The sequence below is a fragment of the Porites lutea genome, chromosome 6 (assembly GCF_958299795.1).
Source record: "Porites lutea chromosome 6, jaPorLute2.1, whole genome shotgun sequence".
NCBI classification, from domain to species: domain Eukaryota; kingdom Metazoa; phylum Cnidaria; class Anthozoa; order Scleractinia; family Poritidae; genus Porites; species Porites lutea.
The window spans coordinates 9,845,761-9,868,000 of NC_133206.1; the positions used below are offsets into that span (position 1 = coordinate 9,845,761).

Genomic DNA, 22,240 nt, shown 5'->3' on the forward strand with positions numbered 1-22,240 from the left:
GAGTAGGGGGCAAGGGCCGTAGCTCCCACCCCAAACAAAAATTTGTGGGGACAGAGCCCCCCACGTTTTGGTGCCTAAAAACACTTTTACTGATGTGTTTGACAATACCTGTAACATCAGTGACTTAAGAGCACACATTTTCTGCACTTAGACGGCTCAAGAACAACTGCCCACCGATGCATTGTCAAAGATCGATTACGGACACAGTAGACACTGTGAAGATTGCAAAAACATTTGCTTGTGCCAACGAATAACGCAAAGGACATTTTGGAAAATTTGAGTAGGGGTTTGCGTTTAGCTGAGTCAAAGATGAGCCCCCACGTTTCAAAACGCTGCCTCTGAGTATGGACAATAACAACAACGCTAACGTATTAAACATGACGTATGGAAAATATCCTTTTAAAGCTAAGCTAAAGAATATGACTACAAATGTGAACAAAGGAATACTTCTAATATAACACCGTAGGAAACACGCACCAGCCAGCAATTAAAAATAGAAGGAAAACGTAAGAAAGGTGATAGATATGAAATTTCTCATTTCTTACCGGACTTCCAGTAAATGTGAGAAATTTCATACCAACCCAGTCCTGCTGCCTGAAAACTTAACCATGCCAACACCAATTTAACACTGTTGATTATCTCACGCGTACTCCAAAGAAATTACAACTAGCTTTTTATTATTGGCCATACCATTTTTCCGAGGCCATGTGACTTGTACTGCACATGCCTATTTCAGGATTTAGTTACTATTATCGAAAAACGTTTTGCAAGTTTATTTGATATATTTTTGTAACCACCAGCAAGTTTTTTTCTTTATCCAAGTCTCTCAGTTATTTCATGGCTGTAACGTCTTGCTTGTCACCTTTCGCGTTAAAAATATTGTTTCATTTTGCGTCAAAAAGTCGTTACACTTCGCATCAAAAATTGTTACATTTTGCAGCGTAACAAGTGTCCCCTGAATGGAGGTTTAGCTGGGATTTGCTACCAATAAATTAACTAATAAATATTTTTCTTTTACCCTGCATCGGAATCTGCTATAAGTAATCATAATTAACTTATCTCTGATATGGTGCGTGTTGAATTCCCACAAGTGCAGTACATCGATTTAAGTGAGACAGTTCACGTTTTGAAATCGTTCGCCATTGTAACTTGTGAACTCTTAAACTTATCAACGACTGAATTGAGGTTTCCCTCGAATAGAGGTCTGACATCAACTGAAAGATAAAATAAATGCGGGGTTTTTCCGATAGACATATCAAAAGGCTTCGGCAAATAATTGATCTGCTCGTCACTGACAAATCTCGATATATTGCTCGACCTCGTCCAATAATTGTTTTATCATTCGATCACAAAGTTTGTTTTCAATGAATATCTTCGGGGAGCGAAGCGATCTGCCATTATTCACGCAAGAGCGATCGCAATAAGGAGAAAAGAGGTTTTGTTTACGCATGAGCAGAATATCATTTGCTGCCAAACAGTTAAAGCCAAACAGCAGCCAAACACGACTGAACGACATTGCGCATGAGCAGACCATTATTTGTAGGTAGTTATTTGCAGGTCACAATGTCGGCTTTCGGCCGATGAAAAGGAAGAACAATTTGCATCGAATGATAATTCATCATATTGACAGTGAACGTTAATTCATGAGAGTTAAATGGTACAAAATCTTTAAGAGCTCAGAAAATGAACGAAACTCAATGATAATTGGTGAAAAAATGCCTAATAGTTGGCCATATAATATCTCAACTTCAAAACATACTTTTCTCGAACTACATATGATGTCCCGACTTAATAATTATAACATTTGCCTTTTCCTTAGCGGTTTTTAAGGAATATTTATCAGATATCCTTCAAACAGCAATTTTTTTTCAGCCAAGTGGTTATATGCTATTCGTGCTACGTTTTTAAGCAATAGTTCGATTAGTTGTCGCCACATTAATTAAAGCGTGAAATCTTCCGGCAAACGTCTTCCAAATTTTTTAAATCAGCTGGTTCAGTAGAGAATTAACTTGGGGATTTAAGCCAATCAGAAACGTAGAAATATTTTTTATTAATGATGAAATAACTTTTCGGAGGCTGTAAGAAGTGTATAGCAAAGATGTCTCCAGAATATTGGAAATATTTTTTCCACAGAACAATTTTATTATATCGTAGGCCACAAGCTTAAAAACACTTGGTTTCTGCTCGATTTTGATGGCTCCGAGCTATAATTGCCCTATTCAAACCGGGCTTAACCCTTATATAAACTTAGAACGGCCATCAAACTTACACAGAATAATGCACTTATCAACTCCCACCACTGAAGTTTTAAACAGATGTATGATGGATTACTTCATCTTTTCCAAGTGCTATTTATTCTTTTGGTTGAAATCTTTGGATTAATTTTTTTATGTCTGGCGCTGCATGGCACGAAGGCATTATAATAATCCTAAAGCTTGGTGTCTGTCAGAGCCGACTTTTTTTGCCTTATAGAATTATGTTTCGCCGCAACTGAAACATTGATAACACAATTTAGGCATTTTCGGAAATATCCCCCATGTGTCATTTTAATACTTCGAATGAAAAGAAGTATTTGCCATATTTGCCTGGGTAGACGGGGTATTTAAATGACGATCGTCATGTCTAGTTTGTAATTGGGTAGTCAGTTTCTGACTATAAACTGACGGGTCTTGGCTGAGTACTTCTGCGGACAATCCCATTTTTTTCTGGAAATAAGTGAATTTTAGTGCAATGGTTAATTGTTTTTATTGGTAGGCGGCCTACAGAAAAAATAGTTCTATTCAACTTTTTTAGAAGTGGTCCCGTTGAGTTTAATATATGCAGTTAATCCGTTCAAACTATGTAATTTACAGTAGCACATATGAGACGTGAATTATTAAACGGTCTTGCCCTGTTTTAATTTAAAAAATTCATTTGGTCCCTTTTATACTATAATTGTCTCAAGAACAAGGGTGAATTTTCTGTAGATACAGTTTCCGTGCAATTTTCACTGTTAATATGTAACAGAATGACTTGGCAAAACTTCGTGTATTTGATATTTTCCGTCAATAAACTCTTCTGGATGGAAATCATTCAAGAAACTGGTACGTTACATCAGCTTTATTTTTCTGCTCTTAAACATATTTTCCTTTCTTTATCATGTACAAGGTCATCCCTTTTCGTTAGTGGAATCCCATTAAAATTTTAAACAGGTTGACTGTACTGTGTAAAATGTTACCTTTCTTGACATCTTTGCGAGTTTCTGCATGCATGACGCCGATAGAACTTGTAATAGAGCGGGTTTACAGCCGTAGACAGCTATTAGTACTGATCATGAAGATGATTCAAAAGGTGTTATGATAGATTATAACCTAACTTTCTCATACGTTAAAGATCACCCTACCTAAGATACTCCAAGGTAGTCTTGAATTCTGGATTCCCTGTTAGTGGAACTTGGATTTCGGATTCCAGTTGTTGGCAAGGTTCGGGCATGGGTTCCTTGAGCAGCCGCGTTTCAGATTTCAAAACCTAGGAGGCACTTTCCACGAGCGAAAATTTCCCAGACTACCTCAGATGGGGAGATAGGGACATGTTAATTGAAAGGTTGGGTGCCTCAAATATTCCGTGCTAACCTCGCTGATTTACTACTTTTTTTGCTTATCTCTCTTCCTTTCTGTCTCTCTTTGTTTCTTTATTTCTTTCGTTCTTTTTTTCTCTTGGCAATTTGGACTAGGGTATATTGTAATTGACCTCTCTCGCTACTTTCTCATAATTTTATCTCGCTAAACAAATGGCTGTCGAGCGTTGAGGTTCAACCCCTCATTAGATGGCAAGTTTCTGGATGGCCATGTCATCGAAAGCAGCCAGGAAATAATGACGAAAGATGACTGCGAGCTTGAATGCTTTATGAACGCTGACTGTGTGTCGTACAATTTTGGCACCAACCTAACCGCGGGTGAAAAAAGGGGAACAGTGTGCGAACTGAGCGACTCAACTGCCGATATACACCCTGGCGATGTTAAAAATAGAACTGGATTCAGTTATACACCAGCTGAGGTAAGATTGCCCTCGACTCCTAGCTCTCAGTAGGCTCTATTGTTTTCTATAGTAAAACCAAAAAATAAACGAATTTTGGTTGAGAGATAACATGAAGCTGCATCAACAACTGCCTTGCCAAAGTGGTCAAGCACGTTTAACAGCCTTGCACCGCCTATAATGAGTCACAAAACAGGGGACACCCTCAGGACGGGGGCAAGTGTTCCTTGAATAGAAGTTGGGCTGCGGGGTTTGTTAATAATGAACCAACAAAGAAACGTTGAACAGCCTTGCACCGCCTATAATGAGTCACAAAACAGGGGACACCCTCAGGACGGGGGCAAGTGTTCCTTGAATAGAAGTTGGGCTGCGGGGTTTGTTAATAATGAACCAACAAAGAAAACATACAAAAATCATCAATAACTTATATTCCTACGACATTATACGTTGAATTCAAGCAAACACTTTTCATCGATTTAAGTGAGATAGTTAAGTTTGTGAAAGCTTCCACATTTTTTATTAGTGCACACCTGAAGATATCAACCCTCTTTGTGATCAGTCACATTTTGAGAGCTAAGGTGTGCCCTGAATGGAGGTTAAACTCAGGTTTTCGGACCCAGAAAAAGTGTCCCTTTCCCCTGAATAGAGGTGTCCCTTCAATAGAGGTAACAAATACAAAGATTATGTGAACATATTTCCGGGACCAAATTTTGTGCCCCCTGAATGGAGTTGTCTCTTGAATAGAGTTGTCCCAAACGAGAGGTTTCACTGTATTGCGATTTTGAGATTCAAAAGTCAAAAGAGAAATCCTCGATCTCTTGCTTTTATTATTTTGAATTTATAATGCATGCCTTAATAACCTCTAACTGGCCTTAAGTGTGTTAATTGTCGTCAAGAGACTATAAAGGGGACAGAGGGGGCATCCCCCATATACACCCTATTCCGTAGGTAATTCGTCTCGAGTTATTTTTAACACCACAGATCTCAAGGGGGATTAGACAACAGCCAATCACATAGCGCGAATGTGTTCCGCGTGGATGACCCACGCTGAGAGCCACGCGTCCTTCACGAAATGACGCAGAACAAAATGGGGGAAGACGCGGAGAGCGATTTTGCTATTCCCTTTGTCGACGAAAACGACTACAGCGAGATTTCTGCGAAAGCTGTGTCAGCGAAACCGAAATTAAAAAAGAATCGCCCTTCCTCTCTTGTATAGAGCTAACAGTAGAGCAGGGAAATCCTTAACACACTGAATATTCTCTCAGGATTATTTATAATTTACAGTTTGAAGAGAGCAATTTCTGGTTTGATGTTTATTTTTTTTCAGTCTTTATACCGATTATTCCTACCCACTTACTTTGTCAATTGTAGGTGAACCCTCCTAAAGCTGAATTTCAAGGGACCATATTCAAGCTCAGAAAGAGAAATAAAATTTCGTCGTTGCTTATTTACGTCCTCCATAAAACGCGAAAGTAGGCATTTTCACGTCGTAGTCGTGCAAAAACGGGAAAGAAATGAACAAAAAAGTGTGTTGCACGTGCGAAGTTGTTGTTTTGCTAATTAAACCTCTTGTTTTTTTGACGTTCTAGTGGTCGTCCCCCTAAATTGTACAAACGACCGGTTTCAATAGACCGGCGAAATTTCTCATTTTATTAAAGCACTGAGGCTACGACAACTTCGAGTTAAACTGATTTCACGGGTTGTCAAAGAGTCCAGCGATTCCTTTTTCCCAGGTGAGCGCCGACTCATTTCGCTTCAATATTCAGGAATGCTCTCGATCTTTTTACGCTTTCATTGCCTCTCGCCCGACATGTTTTGCACGGCGTTTGGTCATGCGAAACCTCCACGAAACATCCACGCCTCGCGCGAGGTAACTTTATCCCGATTCTAAAAATAACTCGAGACGAATTACCTATGGAATAGGGTGTATATGGGGGATGCCCTCTCTGTCCCCTTTATAGTCTCTTGTTGTCGTATAATGATAGACCATTTTGTCTCTGCTTTTTTAACAGAACTCTGCTCGCCGAATAGCCGCTGTCAAACTGGATTCACTGATCGCGGATACAGATGCGTGTGTGATACAGGCATCACGGGAGAATTCTGCGAAACAGGTTATCATATTAAGGCTGAGGATTAGGCTCATGTAATTCTTTTTTCATCAGTATAGTAGGGTTACGAAGAATGGTGAAGCCGAAATTAGCTTAACTTACTAACTTGACGTAAACTGGCCAAACGTTATCGCCACATCGATGCATAGATCTCCAAAACGTTATCTGCGGCTTTAAAAAATTCTCAATAGAAAAGACAAAAAAATCAGCAAAGATCCTGCTACTGTTACCCCTTGACAAAGTATTTGGAATCCTTTTCTTCTTGACATGTTTTCTTAAATCATTTTGATAATTTGGTGGTTCCATCTAACGCTTAGCAGGTCAAAATCCAAGGAGTTTGTAGCTGAAGTTGCGCGACCGCAAAACAGTACCATGGTCGCCAGAGGCCTTCTCGTTCACCAGCAGCGAGAAGCGTAAAGGGAAAATAACACCTCTGGCATCCAGCAAAACAGTGTAAATGAAAGTAAATTATTTCTGATCGCATGAATAACAATGCTGATTTTTTTTAAGAAATTAGACTGGGTGAAAAAGCCAACCCTGGCAAATCGTGTAAAGACATGTTAGACAGTGGGGCTGCTACAGACGACGGGGAGTACTGGATCGACCCCGAGAAAGACGGAAGCCCTTTGAAAGTGTATTGTGACACGACCACTGACGGAGGTGAGTGACTACTTGCGTTATCATCTCTATCTCTTTTACTCCAAACGCTCCCTCGAGATCCGTAGATAGACCCACTCTGATGCGTCTAATTCTTAACTCTCTGCTCTCAGCAAGCGTGGGAGCTTGTGACGGTGTACTCCGTGTCCATCGACAGATGTCCACCATACAGCCTCCTCGTGGCCTACCACGCCCTCTATTTCCAGGAATTCGTCCGTACATGATGGTGTTCATGTTTGCCTGGCCGTCATGTCTAAGCTTATACGGATGTCTTGTGACATGGCCAAAGAATTTCAGTTTCCGCTCTTTTTTTGCACTATTTGAATGGGGGATTTCTGTGTTAAAATTTCCACTGGCTCTTTTAATTTAGCGACTCATTTGTGGGTTTGTCTATCCAAAAATGTCCCTGATTTGCAGTCATTTTATTTACTCATTTGTTAATTTATGTTCAGGAGGCTGGCTTCTCGTTACCAACATTCTGGGTGTGTATGAGACTGGTAGCATCGAGCAATCCTGGACCCCTTCAAGTTCATACGACGAGATCAATAATTACAATTACAGTCAAAATGTGGGTATCACTGCCAGCGCCTTGGGTCGGCTGAGGTTGCACTTGAACTTCACTCAACTGAGATTCCACTGCAGCAAGCAACATGGGCGTACCTTCCACGTCATCACGGCCACCAACAGCAAGGGTGAAGCTGTAGTCCACTACTTCAGCGGTCAGACTGACACACTTCCAGGTTCCTGCGACTCGTTTCAGAGGATGAACGACGATACGTCCGTGTTGGCTTTGCATTGTGCTTATTGGGGAAATGATAGCAGACAATACGTCGGAAAATGGGGACACCATGACAAAAAGGACGCTACATTTCGATTGTACGATCATGCGGCATTTATAGCTTCCAGGTATCACTGGCATATTGTTGGGGACTATTGGCTCTGTGACGACGCGATCAATCTCTTTACAAAATCATCGAGAGATTTCTGGAAAATTTTTGTACGCTGAAGGACAGAGGTAACACCAAATGCACCCCTTTGCACTCTGAAGGGTGATATAATGCATAAGTATGACAATTGAGATGCCTTTATGTGTAGGCCGAGATTTACGTGTAAGCCAACTTCAACTTTGGATCACTTTAGTTTTGGTTTAAACGCATAGGTGACACCCTCCTCCACAGGCATCACTGTCCTGTTTTAGAGAACGGGTGGGAGAATGGGGAAGAGAACGTGAAGTGACAGTGACTCTTTAGATATGTATTTATTATTATTAAATATTGTTATGTAGTTATACTTTATATGTAACAAAAAACCTGATGAATTTTTTTACCGTGTTAAAATAAAATTTGAGATTTGAGATTTGAGACAGTAGTGACAGGTAAACTCCTCCTCTTTCATTTTTCCTTTTCTCGTTCTCAGACTACTCAAGGTCAGTTTAAGCCTTTCAAAAGGAGTTGCCTGCGGAGGAGGCCAGGAGTGATCCATTTTGGGGAGATGTCGTTCTATAGTTAGTAGAAAGGCTAGCGGACTGGTTATGAAAGGCGGCAAATAACACAAGATGATGGGCACAACACTTCGTTCTCATTTCACAAATTGCGAATGAATAATTTGATGTGACTTCCTTATTGGTCAGTACTGATCAAAAATAATGATAGGAATGCTATTGAACGTTGTGCACCGTCAGGTCCACAAAAAAACTTTTAACAAAGGAATCGAACGGGCCTCACGACTATTCCTCTCTATTACTAGAAATACGTGTATCTCAGAACCGCGCGAAGCTCGGGGGGGGGGGGGGGCATAAAATGTCAGGGATGGAAGGGGGAGAGAATTGGAGTAAATGTACATGTGTAATATACTAAAAGAAAATGGGTGTGAGAGTGAATAACTGCCGGCGAATTTGAGGCAAACACATGCTATCTTTACTGCGTAATATGTGATATTTGTCCTATTTGACCCCTATTTTTTCCTTTTCCCCCACTACGGAGCCTGTTCCCAGGCTATGTCATTAAAAATGCAGTTGAGGAGAACTATGAAAGTCATCATGACTCATAATTACTGAATATGCGGTACCCTCATTAGCACTGAATTATCACAGTAAAAAATACCAAATCATTTATGAAAGTGTTTATATAGTTATATTTGTGTACATGCGTGAGAAAAAAATACTCATTCTTTGGGGAATGCTTGTTCTAATGTTTGAGCCGCATCGGTTAACAAATAGATTTCCCATATATAGGATAAAGCCGGAGCTCCGATGCATTCTTAAAAATGATGACCGAACGCCTATACTTTTTAAGCGGAAAGTGTGTTGTGGCCGGCGAAAGGATAAAGCTCTTGAGTTGGTGACTTATGTCGTGCACAAGCGTTACTAATTTTATTACCATTGCTATCAACCTACTCATAAAATAAAGATTGTCGCCAAAACACAACGTTTAAACGACTTAGAGTCGTTATTGTCGAGTGCGAATATAAAAAATTCAAAGTCATGTTTGTAGATTGAATGTAAAGGAAAGAATCATTATGAATATGAATATGAAAAAAAAAATGAGAACACAAAACTATCAACAAGCACAACGGAACGTTTACTTTGAATTTTAAATATGGTTTAATGTTACACTCTGTAAGAATTCGTAAGTCTCTAATCAACGTAAATAATCGTGAATATGTATTTCTCATACTCAGTAATAATTCTGTTTGATGATTGTTTGGAAATCAGAGGAAAAACTGCTCATTTTTGCATTCTTAATTTCTCCTGCTAAAACAATTTTGTGTGAAAAACGTTTCATCACCAGATGAAGCACCTCGAAGTTGGTAAAAAAAAAACCGCTGTGAGTCGTATTTTTAACTCTCTTCTCAGTGTTTCATCTGGTCATAAAACACAGCGTCTCATGCTTTATATATTACTTATAAAACAACGAGAAAGCTCTCCTAATTTATGTTAAAAGAGGAGAGAAATTTATAGCTAGGTTAGCACTAATCAACACTAGATTTGTAATATTTGGCCGTTAAAAACTGACCAATTTATTTGTTTATGTGAAAATGTAAAAACAGATAAAATTGCATAATCATTAGAAGTTTAACACACATCTCTTGTAAATGGAGCCATAAGTCAAAAAAAGTCACGTAAAAAAATTTAGAGCGATCAGGGCGCCATCTTGAGATTGTTTTTTACTTTGTTCAATTATAACGGTGTACCCATATAAAATCGTAAAGGAGAAAACTTATTTTAAAAGTAAGGATATTGCGTGTAGTTAAAAAATCTGCTAGACTTCTATTTTGTCGTTTATTTGAAACTGAAGATCTTCGGTTTGTAATACAAATAATAATGGTAATAATAAGCAGATTTATAAATTACCCGAACCTTAACTTAACTCTTACCCTTAATACAGAAGAATAAATGCATAAATAAATGAAAAAAAAAAACAAGGGGGCTCTCCTAACTTACTTAACAGCGATAAATAAAATTAAAACATGGGCAACGCTTGCTAGCTAGAGAAGGGTAAAAGCTCGGTGCTCGAAGCAAAACCATTGAGTCGACCCCGATGTTGCTTGCTATTAAAAAATAATAATAGCAAAAATATCTCGAAGTTTTCCCAAGCAATAAACTCAGCAAACTAGCTTGCTCCCAATGTATAGGTTTTCATAGCTCAGTAAGTAGAGCACTGCAGCGCTAAAGCAACTAGGCCATGGATTCGAATTGCTTAATTTGCAGTCACTTAAATCGCGATTACAACTACGACAGTCATAACTTTACTTAGATTTTTATTTCCGCAATTCACATCACCTTCATTCTAAATTGTTCTAAAACACGCGGCGTTTAATCGAATAAATACGGTATAGCTAATGAGGAACTCTTCCCATCTCCCTTCCCTTGCCGACACGCGTTACGCAAAGACGACTGGGGACGAGTCCGGGAGGAACACCGTAATTTCCCGTAAGCTTCTTAAAAGACAGAAACCGCTATCTGTTGTGAGCGTCGAAAACTGAAGCGTTTGCTGAAAATATCGTTTAGTCTTTCGAAGTGATTCAAAGACAGTGTGAAAATGTCCCGTCAGTAAACCTCAGCGAACATAGATTTTGAAGAAATCTCCTGCGGACATTTCATAGAATGTACCATCTACATAGTCATCGCAATGTATATGTCCATTCACTTTAGCCCCGACATATCGGCTTCGGTATACGAACGCCACGTAGCGGTGCGTTCTTTTCTTAGTCGGTGCCAAAAACCCACTCCACTTTCCGACGAAGGGGATTCCGTCAATTTTTCCCCACTTTTCACATTTCACGGCCAGATTAGAATTATCATCGCTCATCCTTTTAAACGAATTGCAAGAAAATGGGTGGACATCTGTTTCAGCACTGAAAAAGCGGACGACAGCTTCTCCACGGGTGCTGTTAGGGGCGGTGATGACGTGGAAAGTATTTCCTTGTTTTTTGCTGCAGTGGAATCTCAGTTGGGTGAATTTCAAGTGTGCTCTTAGTCCCTTCATTCCATCTCCAGTTATGGCCATTCTTTGATTGCTGTAATTACTGATCCCGCGGTATGATGTTTCAGCGGTCCAGGAATCATTGTCGCCAAGCACTCCATCAGCTACGATGTTAACCACAAGAAGCCAACCTCCTACAGCAAGAAAAAAAGTAAAAACGACGTGTTGCTCATGAGGTTAGAAATTATGTATGGGCAAATTTTATTACCCAACAACTGATAATAGTTTCGGGAGAAGTAACTGCTTAATGTCCAAGAAAGCTCACTGCGCCACAGGCGTCCCAAGCTCTCGTTACGAGGGTGGAATGTAATTTCTGTTGACGCGGCGAGCGAGTCGGTATCGCGTTACAAGACATTTTTTCATTTAAAATTCATAGTATTTATCTATATTATGTGTCTTAAGCTGTCCTCTCAAAAGGCGGCCTGAATAGGCCAATCCTTTGGCGCCACGCTTTATTCATTCATTCATTCTTTCTTTCTTTGTTTCTTTCTTCCTTATCTAGGTAATAGGTTAACTTTGTTACTTTGCTCACATACCATCAAACGTTCTTGAGCTTTCTGGGTTTCTCATTGTATTTATGTAGAGTAGGCTTTTCAAAGCCTTTACTTTTTGTGAGTACTGCAAAATGCATGGAGTCAGGAAATAGAGCGCATTTATAATCTGTTTACCTCCATCTGTTGTCATGTCACAGTAGACTTTTAAAGGGTCTCCATTTTTCTGAGGGTCGATCCAGTACTCCCCGTCACCAGTAGCAGCTCCCCTCTCCATGATATCTTTGCATGAATTACCAGGGTTTGTCGAGACTTTCCCGAGAACCCCTAAAACCGAAATTTGCGTGAGAGTAAACGTTATTTATTTGTAACATTTCCTGAGGCCTTTTGTAGCCAGTAAGAGCATACAGTTTAGTGAAAATTCAGAATAGTTAATGCAACATTCAGGGCCCGGTTCCTGAGAGGCCAATTAGCGCTAATCCAGGATTAAGATTTTGTTCCACTCAGTTTGTATTTTATTTTCCTGTGCATTGCTTAGAGTAACATTTTGTGTAAATCGTTACCGTATCTCAGAGTAAAGGCTCAACGGTATTTTGCAACATTGAGTTACATGCTACTAGCAAGAAAACCGTGCTTAAAATTTCGCTTTATCCTGGGTTAAACTTAACCATCATTCTAAGAACCGGGCCCTGCAGGGGTACAAATTATTTTAAAGCATGAAATGGCCCACACTTTTTAGCGCAATCTATAATCAAGGCATGACTAGGGAGGGCACAAAAATCATTGACACTTGATAAGGATTGTCTATATATTTCGTAACAAAGTGTTGTGCATTTGTATGGAGTTTTCATGTTATAAAAGCTGCTTTGCTACCAGTACAGTAATCAAGATTTAATCTATCAAATCATTCGTTGTGAGGTCATACGGCAGGATGGGAGTTATTGCTTAAGGTGGTCCGAACCTATTGCTTAAAATAGCGTGTTGTTCGTTACATGATCTGGAAAGACAATCTATTCAAGTTTGCGAAGTCCATCAGGAATATCTCCACGTATTCATAGCAATTTTAGTGATCTTAGTTCTGATATAGTAACAGTATATTACAGTTGTTAGTGTGGTTTTATAATAAATGAATTCTCTATATTAAGACTATATTAAAAACCACATTTCGACAAAAAAAAAAATGTAAATAGCTCTGAAATCCTTCGACAAATGTTTCCCTCTGACTACTTCAGGAAATAAGCCTCAGAGCTCTCTAGTTTTGTATGCAAGTTTGAAGTCAGTCGTTACCTCATACATAACATTTGTCGTAGGGTTTCAAAGTTATTTACATTTTTTTAGCAGAAATGACTTTTTACGCTGGTATCTTCAACGTTTTCAATCCTACAAGAAAATCGCCGGCGATTTCTACCATTTTTCATAATGGGGGCCAAAAGTCATAGAGATCAGTTTATTTTCCCTGTGAAAAACGCGATTCAAAACATAATAAAAATATCTAGTGTATAACCTTCTGTACAATATTCCCCTGTATATCCAGCAGAACACACGCATCTGTATCCACGGTCAGTAAATCCTGTTTGGCAGCGGCTATTCGAAGAGCACTGATTGTTAACACAGAAGTTCTGCATTTTTAAAGAAAATAAATTCACAGTACAGATGTAACGATAAAGCCCATTCACCTAATAATATGCTCAGATGATCAATAACCCAACGTGCAGATTTACGAAATTTAAAGTTATCGGCGAATCATTGTCGCTGGGTTATGAAAAATAGCCGTCAACTCTGAAAGCTTTTAACGGCAGCGTTTCACTCAAGGTAGAGTATAACCTACAGTTTCTTAGTCTTTCTGCAACTACAATGACCTACAGTGTTAAATACTCCGATAATTTTTATACCTAACCGGCTAAACTATTCTTCTCGCGAATAAATCGTCTCTGAGGTAATATTGACAGAAACAGAGATGCCTTATATTGCCATACCACAGAACACTGAACTGAGGGAGTGACTGCCCCCAAAACAAGAAACGAACCAACCAAGGATTTTTAGAGGGTAAGTCGAGAAGTCTTAACTTCTTTAGTGACCTTTTAAAAAAGGTTATGTATGACCACTCATCCCGGCCACTACCGTCAGCACTACTTCTGATTTACCATCCACACCATCAAAAAAGCTTGGACACACACACAAATAAAAATTTATTTACTCCTATTTATATATGTCGTTATATCTTACCAGAGTTGGCCCATAGATGAAGCCAGATCTACGTTTCAAATCTTGAGGATGCAATTCGTGATCTGAGCTACTTAGTTCACACAAATATTTTCCATTTGCACCAAGTCCAAAATTGATTGACATGCACTCACTCTCCATATAGCATTGCAACTCGCAATCATCTCTAGAATTTACTTCGTAACTTTTAACTAGGTGACCTCCAAGGGCTTTGTCTCTTATTGCACTGCCAAACTTCAGTGTACGACAGTTACCTATTGATTAAAATTAGTTATTATTCATTCAAAATATTTCCCCGATTCTGATTGGGTAAAAGCACACGTTTAATTCACCATAACCAGTTACTGATGACCAAATTTGGAAGAATTTTGACTTTAACGAGGAAATGACGTCAAAAATGCAGCGTTTTCGCAGGTTAAGGCACCGTTAACGGAGAAGACCTGGGGACGAGGTTGAATTGTTTTGGTTGTGAACTTGAAAAAATGGCGGACATTTCACTCGTTTCAAGAGTAAGAACTAGGCGAAAAAATAGCTAAAAACATGGCAAGAACAGGAAGGAGACAACTCGAAGGGCGACATCTGCTATTTGGAGAATATTTGCGGAGCTGGACAAACCTAAACGTACACTACCGAAGATCAACTGAACATCGATGGATCGATGGAGGTAAGCATGTTTTAGCTATGTTTTTAAACTAGGAATTATTTTGAATGAATAGTAAAACAGTTATTGAATTTGGCTTTCGTATGATATGAAGAATTATGGAGATCGAGGAGGGTGTTATCCGTCGAGGCCGTAGCCCGAGGCGGATTACACCCTCCGAGATCTCCACAATTCTTCATAAGATACTCAGCCTCATTCATTAACTGTTAATTAATCGTGTATCAAACAACTTCAAGAAGTAAAACAAATTTTCTTAATAGTTGAAAGTGTTGTAATATAGTAAGAAAAAGGTCTGGGGGGTATTCCCTTATTTATAAGTCATATAGGTTTGTGCCGCCCCAAAGGGTATGGTTTTTGCGCCGTTTCGGTGTGAAAACGGGTATAGATTTTTTTTTCGTTTGGGTCTGGAATCGGGTATGGTTTTCAAGGGAACTACGGGAGTGTACTTGTAATTTCAGTTCCAAATGAATAAGAAATGACAAAATTCCAATGAATAAGAAAGAAAGAGTAATAAGCTAATTCGAAATTGATTTCAACAAATCTTTTTGTTGGCGTTCTAATCTAAGTAATAATGACTAATTTCTGCCTATCCCGGGTCTGAAAATCGCTATGGAAATTGAAACCAGGTCTGAAAACGGGTGTAGAAAATAACATATTTTAGTTTGGTTTGAAATAGGGTCAGGATTTGGAAAACCGGGAGGCACAGCCCCACCAAGAATTCCCAGGAATACCAGCTCGGGAAAAGGTAGAGACGCACACGAGCCAAAGGCCCAAACGGCCGGAGCTTATTTCAGTTTCCTTAACATGAAGCATGCCTAGGAGTTTGCTACTCTCTCCTGGACGGGATGCTAGTCCATGGCACCCATTTATACTCTTCGTACACCTGGGTGAAGCCGGTGACAAAGTGGCAATACGCCAAAATAACTTTGCCGGAGCGCAGTTTGGTTAACATTCATCAACGTAATACTTGGAGACTGTGGACACCATTAATGCCAATATCTTTTGCACGTCTCATTTTCTGAAAGATTTGTGATGTCAAAGCTTCGTAATATAATTGTTTTCCTGAGCAGAGAAAGAACAGATTTTTCAGCAGTGCATGAACTTTTTTTATTTTAAAGTTGCAACCTCGACAGTTTAACTATTATTTAAATATAACTTAACTATAATGAAAAGAATTTATTTCCCCGGGTGGATACAAATGCCAGCCTCTTTCCAATTGTACTGACTTTTAATTTGAAATAGTGAAATTCATATATTTAACATTTTAACTAAACAATGAGTTGGGAATACGTTGACAGTACATTAAGCTTTTACAGTTGTTGTTAGATAACAGTTTTTTGTTGTCACTATTATAAGCTGCTGTAAAAAATTGGAAATTGGCATCAGAACATTTGGCTAAATGTCGGCGAACGTGTATAGTTTTGGAACTGAACGTAGAGGGGAAACTCTTTTTTCTTGAAAACTTTCATTTTTGTTGCTCTGACGAAATCTCTTGTATCAAAAAAAAATAATGGTTTGCCTCAGTTAGTTTAACACACACGCATTTTTTAAAAAAAAAGACTAAGGATTTTTAAGAACAATTGTGCTGCGATTCCCCTGGTCGTTATAAAGCCGAATTGTGATGAGAATTTCATACTGATGCCTGCTATAAAAATTATCATTTTAACTCTTTTTTTTTGTCGTGGTAGCTTTTTCAAATCACTAAGATAAATAAAAAATAATGATAACAAATTACAACAAATATAACTGAACGTGACAATAAAAAAGAATGAAACTTTTAAAATAATATGACAAACGTGCGGCCATGAACTATATCTTTTGGGATGGAACATCATAGAAATTGCAACCCACGTTTACCTTCATCCTGTAAACAGCTTCCCAAGGTAAAGAGAAACGCCATCAAACTGAAACCTAACATTGCATACAATATGTTGCACGCCATGAAGTGATGTCAAAACTGTTAAGTCCTTCTGCGATATGCGAGTGTCTCCAGTTATTTATTAATGTATACAAAACAGTCAGTTTTATTGTACTTCTTAAACTCAGGTGCCAAGATACCTGTATCATTTGGCACTGGTTTGAATTTTCATACAAACGTGACCAATGCTAATAATTAATTTTTCCTATCTGCACATACAAAAAAAAAACAACACCAACAACACCAAATATCTTCTTTTCGGAGAAGGTCTTGTTAAAGAAAATATGGATAATTTGGAAGAAAAAAACAACACCAACCCTGTAAAACTCAAATAACTCAGCTTTGCTGGTAAGTATTGTACGCTTTTTTAAAAAAATAAATTGGCACTTGATAATCCTTGGGCTTAACTGAAAACTTGTTCAGCAGGTTATGTCGTCGTATCTAGGAACGTTCAAAAAAATTTTACAGTGGAACCTCTCTTCAGGGGACAGCCTTGGGACCAAGGCAAGTATCTGTTAAGCCGCAAAGAGTAACAATTGATGAAAATGTCACATAAACGAGAAATGTAAAATTAACCCGAAATGTAATAACTTTTTGACGCAAAATCAAACAATATTTTGAACGCGAAATGTAAGCAAAATGTTACAGCCTGGAAATAACTGAGAGACTTGGATATAAACGTTGTTGGTAAAGTATACATCGTCTAGTGGTTAGAAAAACAAGTTTATTTATAGATATTTTTTTATAATATCAAAAATTAAAACTTACAAAAAGTCTTGAGCAGGTGATAGAGTTACAAGTCATGTATAACTTTGGAAAAGTAGTATCATAGGCAGCGGAGTAGGGGGCAAGGGCCGTAGCTCCCACCCAAAACAAAAATTTGGGGGGACAGAGCCCCCCACGTTTTGGTGCCTAAAACACTTTTACTGATGTGTTTGACAATACCTGTAACATCAGTGACTTCAGAGCACACATTTTTGCCCTTAGACGGTTCAAGAACAACTGCCCACCGGCATTGTCAAAAATCGATTACGGACACAGTAGACACTGCGTAGATTGCAAAAACATTTGCTGGTGCCTAGACTACGGGTGGTCCCCCATTTTTCCTCAGGGACAGTAGAGCGAGCGAAACGCGAGCGCGCGTGAAAATTACCCCACGCGAGAAAAACTCGGGTGGGGTGATTTTCACGCGCGCTCGCGTTTCGCTCGCTCTACTATCCCTGAGGAAAAATGGGGGACTACTCGTAGTCTAGCTTGTGCCAACAAATAACGCAAAGGACATTTTGGAAAATTTGAGTAGGGGTTTGCGTATAGATGAGTCAAAGATGAGCCCCCACGTTTCAAAACGCTGCCTCTGAGTATGGACAATAACAACAACGCTAACGTATTAAACATGACGTTTGGAAAATATCCTTTTAAAGCTAAGCTAAAGAATATGACTACAAATGTGAACAAAAGAATACTTGTAATATCACACCGTAGGAAACACACACCAGCCAGCAATTAAAAATGAAGTAAAACTTAAGAAAGGTGATAGATATGAAATTTCTCATTTCTTACCGGTCTTCAAGTAACTGTGAGAAATTTCATACCAACCCAGTCCTGCTGCCTGAAAACTTAACCACGCCGACACCCATTTAACACCGTTGATTATCTCATGCATACTCTGAAAGAAATTAAGACCTAGCGTTTTATTATTTGCCATGCCACTTTTCAGAGGTCATGTGACTTGTACCGCACATGCCTGTTTCAGGATTTAGTTACTATTATCGAAAAACGTTTTGCAACTGGGTTTATTTGATATATTTTTGTAACCACCAGCAAGTTTTTTTCTTTATCTAAGTCTCCCAGTTATTTCATCGCTTTAGTCTTGCTTGTTACCTTTCGCGTTAAAAATATTGTTTCATTTTGCGTAAAAACGTCGTTACATTTCGCGTCAAAAATTGTTACATTTTGCGCCGTAACAAGTGTCCCCTGAATGGAGGTTTAGCTGGGATTTGCTGCCGATAAATTAACTAATAAATATTTTTCTTTTACTCTGCATCGGAATCTGCTATAAGTAATCATAATTAACTTATCCCTGCTATGGTGTGTGTTGAATTCCCACAAGTGCAGTACATCGATTTAAGTGAGACAGTTCACGTTTTGAAATCGTTCGCCATTGTAACTTGTGAACTCTTAAACTTATCAACGACTGAATTGAGGTGTCCCTCGAATAGAGGTCTGACATCAACTGAAAGATAAAATAAATGCGGAGTTTTTCCGATAGACATATCAAAAGGCTTCGGCAAATAATTGATCTGCTCGTCACTGACAAATCTCGATATATTGCTCGACCTCGTCCAATAATTGTTTTATCATTCGATCACAAAGTTTGTTTTTCAATGAATATCTTCGGGAAGCGAAGCGATCTACTATTTTTTCACGCAAGAGCGATCGCAATAAGGAGAAGAGAGGTTTTGTTTACGCATGAGCAGAATATTATTTGCAGCCAAACACAACTGAACGACATTGCGCTTAAGCAGACCATTATTTGTAGGTAGTTATTTGCAGGTCACGATGTGGGCTTTCGGCCGATGAAAAGGAAGAACAATTTGCATCGAATGATAATTCGTCATATTGACAGTGAACGTTAATTCATGAGGGTTAAATGATACAAAATCTTTAAGAGCTCAGAAAATGAACGAAGCTCGATGTCCCCGACTTAATAATTTTCCCTGGCGGTTTTGAGATATGAAGGAATATTTATCAGATATCCTTCAAACAGCAATTTTTTTTTTCAGACCAGTGGTTATATGCTATTCTTGCTACGTTTTTAAGCAATAGTTCGATTATTTGTCGCCACATTAATTAAAGCGTCAAATCTTTCGGCAAACGTCTTCCAAATTTTTCAAACCAGCTGGTTCATTAGAGAATTAACCTGGGGATGTAAGCCAATCAGAAACGTAGAAATATTTTTAATTAATGATAAAAATTACTTTTCGGAGGCTGTAAGATAGCAAAGAAGTGTCCAGAATATTGGAAAATATTTTTTCCACAGAACAATTTTATTATATCATAGACCACAAGCTTAAAAACACTTGGTTTCTGCTTGATTTTGATGGCTTCGAACTATGATTGCCCTATTCAGACCGAGCTTAACCCCTTATTTAAACTGAGAACGGCCATCAAACTTACACAGGATAATGCACTTATCATCTTCAACATCTAGGTATAAGAGTCGTATAATATTTGATTTACACAATAAATTAATGTGACATCATTATGAAGTCTTATTTATTTGTTGAATTTATTGGCTAAACCCATATTTCACTATTTCCCCCCCAAAAATTATAGCTATAAAGCGAAAAACACCCAGTAGGAATGCATCTGATAAAACATTAAGTTGGTTGACACACTGATAATCTTTCTGAAAAATAACAGTGAAGTCATGACGACGACATTTTCATTAAAGAAGGAGACCCCTCTGAATCAAGGTATTCGTGAGAAAAAAAATTATTCATGTATAATAAAGGATGCTTCAGCTATTTAAATTAATCTGCCAAAAAAACATCTGTGAAGGAAGCTATGTCAGTGGCAACTACTCCACTGGGTCACTTTTCGACTTCTCTCTCAGTAATAAAATTCTGATCCATCTTCAAGTTTGTTGTTTCATTTTGTTGTGTTTCACATGTGACAGTCTATAAAATTTAATCTACTCCACCTGTTTGGACCAGTGTCTTACAGCTGATATCAAGTAAGCTATCCAAATAACTGAAATAGCAAAGCAGGGAACTGGCCCCTCTCAGCTTTCGTTCCATTGTTGTCATCTGTTTTTTCTGAGTCGCTGAAAGTAACAGACACCCCATGACACTTGATGTCTGTTTTCCCTTCTTCTCCATAAAATGACATATCACCTTTAATGAGGGAGACCAATTCATAACAGTTATTCTCCTTTAGATGTACTGGACTATTAAACAAAACATCAAAGCCATAAAACGTCTTGGAATCGTGTTATTTCAACTCTGAGATATACGATCCCGATTTCTTCACAACACACAAACCACTTACAGTGTCAATCAAATCAACACTAACTGTGTAACTGCTTCCTTCTCTACCAAAGTGCTCCACCCCAATTAGTTGTATGTCCTTGCTGACGGTGAAACAGATACGGTCACTCTTTCCAAGCACGTAATTCCAACTCTTTTCAGGAGTGCGCAATGATTCAAATCGATTACCAGTAACAAAAGGCTTGGTTCTTGGGTTATCCGAGAACTGCAAAGCGGTATTCAATATACAGTTATAGTGCTTCATTATGTCAACAATTTCATCTGTTGTCAGTATGCGGCTGTCAGGAACTACAGAGAGAAACTCCACCTGAGACATAAGTGGAAACCTTATGGCTTTCAACGCTTCCTCTCCAATGATTCTCCTTTTTGCTTCACCATCAGGAGTTATCTCCTGCCTTTCAATTTGCTCTGTTGCCCAGAGATCAACTGCTTTAAACAATTCTATTTCCTTTATGTTCAATACTTCTCTCTTCACAAGAGATTCCACAAGTGACTTCTCAAGCGTGACAAATTCCTCAGACGACACAGCCTCCTCTGTATGCTTCTCGATCACGGCCCAGCATCGATCTTCTAAATCTTTATCCTCAAGTTTCTTAGCATGCGGCAGAATGGAGAAGACATTGGCTGCTTCCAGGTTGTCTCGCAGATACTCACTACATTTATCAACAAGTGAAGGAACCATGTACTTATTCGCCAAGTACAGAACATACATCACATTACTTCCGGTTAGGTTCACTTCATCGCTATACAAGTAACGAAAAAACTCCAGCAGACTGTCGTACTCACAGTCAGGTAGTGTAATGGAGTCTGTACTCTCCGCCATTTTACCATAAAACATGGCACAGAACACCGGACTGCCGATTGCAAGAACAAACTTGTGAGCTGGAATCATCTTCCGGCTTTCACTTTCATTAATATTTGACGCAGGAACGATGAACTTCACGTCGCTTAACAGCTCGTTGTTGAAAATGAACTTGGTTCTTTCACTGATCGTTACACATTCTGTCTGCCAGTGATCACTGGCCATTTCGCACAGATATTAATCTTCCAGCAGCACAGGTAAAGAAGTATAGTGATGTAAGCTGAGCTCCCTTTTTCGGAATGAGTCACATTCCGCAAGCTTCTTTTGTAGAGGACCAGAATTGAAATGAGAGGACTGGGTCCCCTCCGACATAATGTCGTTTCCAGACCCTGAACTTGCCCTTTGGCGACCCATTCGTCCCTATCTGGTGATTTAGCGGCTTTGGGCAGCTTTGCGTGACCACACTAAAAATGGCGTGTAGCAGACTAATCCTCGAGTGGCGGCGGCTCCCGGGGGGGGGGGGGGAGTTACTTTAGGAATTTCGGGGTGGGGATGTGTCGCTAGGACCCTGGAACCCTTAACCTATACCAAAGCTAGTTCAGCTGATTTTGCTACCCTATAATAGAGTAAACTCCCCAAATCTTAGAGTAGCTGTTTCCCTAGTCTAGATAAAATCTTCAACTAACTGATCAGTTTCCTGAAAAATGACACCTTATTCTAGACCAAAAGTCTCTGATTTATATACCCTATCCCAGAGTAAACTGCTTGAAAACCATACCCTTCACAGCGGCACATACCTATATAGCCCATATATGGCAGTACCCCCCGGGCGG

The 22,240-nt window shown here is 39.0% G+C and overlaps 3 protein-coding genes across 3 annotated transcripts; 1 reads left to right on the top strand and 2 right to left on the bottom strand.

Moving 5' to 3' along the window:
• The first annotated feature begins 3,852 nt into the window (after positions 1 to 3,852).
• Positions 3,853 to 7,785, top strand: LOC140941860 (uncharacterized). Its single transcript, XM_073390867.1, has 4 exons — positions 3,853 to 4,035; positions 6,027 to 6,157; positions 6,640 to 6,782; positions 7,232 to 7,785. Exons 1-4 carry the CDS (start codon positions 3,853 to 3,855, stop codon positions 7,783 to 7,785), a joined length of 1,011 nt encoding a protein of 336 aa, XP_073246968.1.
• A 2,989-nt stretch (positions 7,786 to 10,774) lies between these two features.
• Positions 10,775 to 13,371, bottom strand: LOC140940034 (uncharacterized). The gene is made up of 3 exons (XM_073388906.1): positions 13,259 to 13,371; positions 11,932 to 12,081; positions 10,775 to 11,397 (listed from the first exon to the last, which is right to left on the bottom strand). Exons 2-3 carry the CDS (start codon positions 12,029 to 12,031, stop codon positions 10,838 to 10,840), a joined length of 660 nt encoding a protein of 219 aa, XP_073245007.1. The 5' UTR covers positions 12,032 to 12,081; positions 13,259 to 13,371; the 3' UTR covers positions 10,775 to 10,837.
• Positions 13,372 to 19,876: 6,505 nt separating this feature from the next.
• Positions 19,877 to 21,691, bottom strand: LOC140940572 (BTB/POZ domain-containing protein 2-like). Its single transcript, XM_073389564.1, has one exon. The coding sequence runs from the start codon at positions 21,630 to 21,632 to the stop codon at positions 20,550 to 20,552; it is 1,083 nt and encodes a 360-aa protein (XP_073245665.1). The 5' UTR covers positions 21,633 to 21,691; the 3' UTR covers positions 19,877 to 20,549.
• Between the last annotated feature and the right edge of the window lie 549 nt (positions 21,692 to 22,240).